A 6,749-nucleotide genomic window follows, 5' to 3' on the forward strand; every position below is an offset into this window, starting at 1 on the left:
CGGCAGGGCAATGTTGTCGTGTAGGGCGGCAATCCGGCTGGCCCCGCTGGAAAGGCACGCGCACCGGGCGCCGCCGGCGGAGAAAGTGAGCAAGGTTTCGGGCGTGAAGCGGAAGAAGGTTCCTACGAAAAGGCCGGCGCCTTCGTCCACTCCCTCCGCCCCGGCGAGATGTTCCCCGACGATGTCGTTCAACGACGTTGCTTCCACCGCAGGCGAGGTGTTCGATGAAATGGCCGGAAGGTATGCATCTTCGATCTCTTGTTCTTGCTTCGCTTTTTGCCATTGTGGTTGTTCGTGACTTGATGTCACTCAATGTAGCGGTGGTTCGAACAATGCCACTCCCGGTTTCTTGAACTTGTTGGACACCAACGCCGTCGACATCGATCAAGCCCGTCCGCTGATTTCAATTACAATGAAATGGAGGGCGGTATGGATGATCACGGTGGTGAAGATGAAGTGGAGGAGATAGATGAGGGGGCGTATGAGCAAGCGCAAGCAAAAAAACCGTGAGATCGAAGAACTATACGATCTTGGAAGATCAAATCATGATCAAGGCTTGGCCTATGGTGTCTCTTGATGCTTGCACGGGTACGTCTCAAACCTCCAAGAGATATTGGCAAATAATCAAAGATCAATACTTCCGCATGATGGCCAAGTATCCCAATAAGACACCACGGACCTTTCGGTCACTCCAAGGTCATTGGAACGTGATCAAGCCGTTTTGTAGCCGTTGGGCAACTTACTTGGAACAAGGTCGCAATGCACCTCCAAGTGGAATCGTGAAATTCGACTATGTGAGTTCGTTTTCACATCCCAAGTTGTGCACATCATTTGCATCATATGAAGTGATTGCATCATTTGACTTTGTTTTAAATGTGTAGGACAAAATTGCCCAACAAAGATACAAAGACATGGAAGCTTCCGAAGGCAAAATTTTTAAACTTGAGCATTGTTGGGATATGCTCAAAGAGTGTGAGAAGTAGAAGTTGATTGACAAAGAATCCCCACCAAAGAGTGCTTCACTTACGAACATGGATGAAAGATGAAGATGATGATAGCCCAAGAAACTTGAACAAACCCGATGGTGACAAGAAGACAAAGGAGAAGATCAAGAGGGAACACGAAGCATCGAGCTTGCGGGACAAGATAGATGCCATGGTGCAATCAAATGAGTTGATGTTAGCAAAGACCTTGGAGACAAAAAAAGAGTTGCCCAAGAAGAAGGCACGAGAGAAGCAAGAGAAGTGGCAATTGCTCAAGGACGAGGGGTTGCGCAAGGGGACCATTGAGGAGAGAAGAGCACGCGCTGCTGAGAACAAAGCCATGTCCAAGTTTCTTGCCGAAGAGAATAGGATCCTGACGATGAACCACAGTGACATGAACGGCATCACCAAAGAATGGTATGATATGGCAAGGAGAGACATCTTGAAGAGGAGGATGCTTGCTTTGGCCGGTGCGTGTTACAGTGCTGGCGATGTTTTCTCATCGGGTTCTGGAACCAATATCGCCGATGCATTCAGTGCGCCCGCCGGTGATTTCGGTGCCGGAGTTGGAACAAGTGTCGGCGATGGATTCAGGGGCGGCGATGACCTCGATGGAGGTGGTGCAGAGTGAAGAGCGACCAAGATGATGATGGACGTGGTCGTTTTGCAAGTCCTTTTGCGTTTGTCCTACAAAACTATGCTTTTATTTATGCGCGAACTATGTTTTATTGTTTGAATTTGAACTCATTTGTCAAAATCGCTGTCAAATTCGTTTATTGGGGGTTTTCGGTTTGCGGGTCGAAGCGGCGGCGCCCGAGCAGACCCCGTATAGCCGACCTGTAAAAGAGCATCTTCTGCAAATATCCTTTTTATGGGTCCGTTTGCGGGGTTTGCGTCTGCCCTCGCCTGCGCCGGCCTGCAAAGTCGTTTTTCCGTGAACTGTAAATGCGTTTTGCGGGTCAGCGTTATAAGGGGTCTGCTAGAGATGGTCTAAGACTTCAACCCTGACGGGCTAGTTCCACAGCCACACGGAACCTAACCATTTGAGTTACACCTAGTTTGCTTGATTTGGTTGCTACGGCGACCCACCCGGTTCTCTTCGTGTGGCGCTTGTGTGACAACAATGGAGATACTAGTGGTGGGTTGTGTTCTTCTATCAAAGTCAAAGCTTCGTTTTTATTGTATGTCTCAAATTGCTGCTACTATAGGGTTCTTTGCATTTCTTTCGGAAGTGAATACGATGATATTGTCTTGGTGTCGACGTTTGTCGCTTCTTTCAATGTTTGTCCGAATCCGGGTTTTCTTGCCGTTGTGGCCCGGGAGTGGTTTCTCGTCACTTCCTTATTATAACCAACTAACTCTCTACCACCGCAAAACTTTCGTCTCGCTTTGTCTGTTTTGGACCCCCCCCCCCCCCATGTTTGTTTCATATTCTAGTCGTGGAACAATTTTTGAATTGGAATTTTGTAACATGGTAGACGCGCTGCAAAACAATCTTCCAACAGCTTGTCCTCTCCCATCTACTCTCCGTCGCTCCTCATCCTTCCACCTCTCCACTCCTCTCTCTCTCTCCATCTACTCTCCGACAACTCGTCTTTTTAAGAGAAGGTCATCATGGCTAGCTTTATTTATATCATATGATAGTTATATTATCCATGAGCTTGCTGACTAGACAACCGGGGGGTCATTATCTAACTAAAAGAAAAGTTATTACAATAACTATAGTTTGCTAGCATATGCACCGATCGATTAAAAACACGAAAACAATGCTTAAATGGGACCCTTCTTATTGTTGTAGCTATATCCACACACTCCGTGAAAATTGCCGCCGTAGCATCCCACTATTTTACAATACAACAATACTTTTTTGATAGAAGATAAGAACTTCTTTTTGACCTGTAGACTTTTTATATATTAGAAAAAGACAAGAATTCCTTTTGTTATTTATGAGATAAAACATGTTCTGGTGGCCGTTGGATGTTATTTGGATGGCAGGGATTGGATGATTAATTAGAGAATCCCCCACCACACACCACACCATCGCAGGAGACACACGCCGCATCCCACATCCAACGCCACCGCCGCCGCCGCCCCGCCGTCGGCGTCATGCTCCACCTCCGGCAGCGCGTCCTCTCCCATCTCCTCTCCGCCGCTCCCCATCCTTCCACCTCCCCACTCCTCTCTCTCCACCGCCTCCTCTCCACCGCCCAGGCACTCAAGGCCTCCGCCCATATTTCTATTGGATGTATGTTTATTTTATGCCACCATCGCCGGGGTGGAACCGGCATACAGAGCTCATCGGCGGGTAATGCACCATTACAGCCTGTAGCGCCTGCTAAGATGCTGACTCAGTGTTGCAAATCGATCGCTAGATCACAGCTGAGCTAATATTGCTGAATAATGGTGAGGGAGAAGGTATTTGTTGATAACCTTACAAGGAAGCTGCCTCACCCTGCTGAATGCTCCGCTGCCGCTTGCAGAAGGCAATTGTGCACTAGATTCAGATTTGCCTGATAAAAGGAACAGTGTGTCAAATTTCGAAAGTAATCAGTTAGTTCTTTTTCTCCCGACTAAAAGTTTGATTTCTTAACATGGTGGCATACTGTTGGAACATTTGTCTGAAGCTGGTTATTCATATTTATATAGAAAGTAAGGGATGCTGATATCTTGGATATTACTTCCGTAGCTTTGTCATCATTTATACTTCCATTTTGTGCTTTGATTTGTGGTGCGGCATCTACTAGTTTCTGTTACCACTATATTGCGTCAACTATCTTAGGTGCCATCTGCACTACATAAATAGGAGTAGCATTTATTTCCTTCTGGTATCCGTTGTGTATTATTTTCTTGAGTACTACGTAAGTATTATTTTTTTGTTCAGGGCTAGTGATATCTCTCTGCTTTTTGTACATGTGCTAGCTAATGCCTTGGTCGAGTAGGGTTTTTAACTGAAATAAAAAACTCAGCAGAACTTGATTCTGTTTTACCTGTGACCAAGTATCTACTTGGAAGTCGCCTTGGCGCTTATTAAGAAACAATCCAGTGAAGGTCAGGGCTTCAACTGTGAGTTATTATACAACATTCCCATGGTGCGTATGATGTGCGCTGCTTCGATAGCTTGCGCTTTCCTCCTGTGTAGATCAGATTTTGTCGATAAAGCTGATTTTTTTTTCTTGAGCGCATGATCCTTGTTTGTGCAAGCGAAGCATCTTATTGCTTTTAAATTTTGCAGTCGCCGTATTTGAGATCCGTCACTTTCTCAAGTTTTATAAATTTGTTCACTTTTTTCGTCCTGTCGAGTGCTAACAGGGAGCAAATTGTGATATCCTCTGAACAGGGAGCAAATGGTTCCTGGCTTCCATTTGGCAGAGGACCAAGATGATGATAGTACCAATGTTCAACATTTGGTACGGCAAACGACGGTCGTTTCACAGACTGGTTGTGGAAAATGGATATAATTTGCCTGGATCTTTTTTGGGTGAGTGAATTTGGTAGGGCATTGGCCGTGCAAAATGGGCATATCTTACCTGAAATTGTTCCCAGTGTGTAGATTAGATAGGTTGCAAGGGAGCCTCTTTTTATTTTCTTCATGTGAAGAATGCTTTTAACTGAAACGCAAATGTGTACTTGTAAAAAACATTCAGTGTTCACATTTGTACTGAAATCCTTTGAGTTCGATTATAGGATGCATAATACATCGCATCCCGTTTGCTAAGCTAGTGAAGTGGTTGTTAAGTTTCTGCAAATAAAATGGGCATCTAGGCACCAGTGGTCTAGTGGTAGAATAGTACCCTGCCACGGTACAGACCCGGGTTCGATTCGCGGCTGGTGCATATGCTTCATTTTTTTGTCCTTTCTTTTCATCTATGTTTTTTTTTTAATTCTTGACGTTAAATCCTGCATGCCATATAAGTATTTTTTGCTTTATAGACATCAAAAGCAGAGGGAGAAGAGTAGTGAGAGTGAACTCAATATTATTTTTCACTGCAGGTGCTATCATCACTTTCAGCCACCTACTCAAGGCCATCTGTGCGGAGAACAAGACCAGCTATGCAATGGACATGGCACTTCGGATAATGCCCAAGTTTAACTGCATACCGGATGTTTTCTCCTACAACATTCTTTTCAAGGGTCTATGCACCGAGAAAAGAAGCCAAGAGGCTCTAGAGCTGATTCACGTCATGGCTGAGGATGGAGGTAGCTGCCAACCTAATGTGGTGTCCTATAGCACCGTAGTTGATGGCTTGTTGAAAGAGGGTGAGGTGGACAAAGCTTACAGCCTATTTTGTCAAATGCTAAAGAGGCGAATTTCGCCGAATGTTGTGACCTGTAGTTCAATCATCTCTGTCATGTGCAAGGTTCATGCGATGGACAAGGCTGAGCAGGTTCTTCAACAGATGTTTGATACAAGAATTCTGCCAAATGTTGCTACATATACTAGTCTGATACAAGGATACTATTCATTAGGACACTGCGAAGAGGTGGATTGGATTTTCAAGAAAATGTCTAGAAATGGTGTTCAACCAAATATTGTAGCTTACAAACATACGGATGGATTATCTTTGCAAGAGCGGAAGATGCGCATAAGCTAGGAAGCTTTTTGATTCTATGATCAGTTTGGGCCAAAAACCGACGGTTACTACATACAACATTCTGCTCCATGGGTATGCTATGCAAAGTTCTTTTCATGATATGCATTGTCTCATGGATTTGATGGCAGAAAATGGCATTTCACCGGATCATTATGTCTACAACATACTGATATTTGCATATGCTAAAGAAAAAAAATGGTTGGTGAGGTAATGCATATATTTACAAAAATGCGGCAGCAAGGATTCAACCCTGATGCAGCGAGCTATGGGACGGGAATAAACTTACTTTGCAGCATTGGCCGAATGGATGATGCTGTGCTGCAATTCAATCAAATGATGACGGAAGGATGGATTAGCTCATGATATCATAGTTTTCACCACCCTTTTGAGTGGTTTTTGTTCTTGTGGCAAATGGGAGAAGGTTCATGAACTATTTTCTGAAACGTTGAATCGTGGCATCTATCCCAATACTGTGTTCTTCAACAGAATTATGAGCCCCCTTTGCAAAAATGGAAGCCCAAGATCTCTCTGACCTGATGATACACATGGGTGTAAAGCCGGACATGCATACTTATAACACACTGATGGGTGGATACATGTTCGTTGGCAAGATGGATGAAGTGAGGAAGTTACTTGACAATATGGTCTCAACTGGCATGGAACCAGATATTTTCACATATGGATGACTACAACTTGAAGGAAGTTGCACATTTGGCCTCAGCTAAGCTGTAATTTTGTAGTTTACTTTTGTCAGTCCTGGATTTCCCTTGTTTCTTTGATTTGTGTCATTCCTGTTTGCACACAAACCCATGTTATGGTTTTGTAGATAATTAGAGGCGGCATGAGCTAGCTGCTCTTCATAACTTCCATCTGGTAGCACAAGGAAAAAGACCTTGGTAAGCACATGAGGTGATAATGGTACGAAAGAACTCTTTGTTGCCTCACACGAATTGTGAAACCATGGTGATCTCCAGATGCATGTTGCCAGCGGGATGAGATGCGTTCAGATCAAACCAGTGTTTGTATTTACATACAAGTAAGTTTGTTCCAAATTATTAGCAATACAAAGCTAGGGATTCGCCTGACTTATTCAGTTCTAGCACCCGGGGGCGAACCCAGAACAAAAAAGACACATGCAAACCATATATACATGGGAGGATAACAAGCAATGATA

At 44.4% G+C, this 6,749-nt stretch overlaps 1 protein-coding gene and 1 non-coding gene across 2 annotated transcripts; both read left to right on the plus strand.

Moving 5' to 3' along the window:
- The first annotated feature begins 3,035 nt into the window (after positions 1 to 3,035).
- Positions 3,036 to 6,499, plus strand: LOC123140726 (protein Rf1, mitochondrial). Its single transcript, XM_044560011.1, has 2 exons — positions 3,036 to 4,461; positions 4,974 to 6,499. Exons 1-2 carry the CDS (start codon positions 4,362 to 4,364, stop codon positions 5,573 to 5,575), a joined length of 702 nt encoding a protein of 233 aa, XP_044415946.1. The 5' UTR covers positions 3,036 to 4,361; the 3' UTR covers positions 5,576 to 6,499.
- TRNAG-GCC (transfer RNA glycine (anticodon GCC)) lies at positions 4,746 to 4,816 on the plus strand. The gene has a single exon. It is a non-coding gene; the product is annotated as a tRNA-Gly (tRNA).
- Positions 6,500 to 6,749: the final 250 nt, after the last annotated feature.

This window comes from Triticum aestivum, chromosome 6D (assembly GCF_018294505.1).
Source record: "Triticum aestivum cultivar Chinese Spring chromosome 6D, IWGSC CS RefSeq v2.1, whole genome shotgun sequence".
NCBI classification, from domain to species: domain Eukaryota; kingdom Viridiplantae; phylum Streptophyta; class Magnoliopsida; order Poales; family Poaceae; genus Triticum; species Triticum aestivum.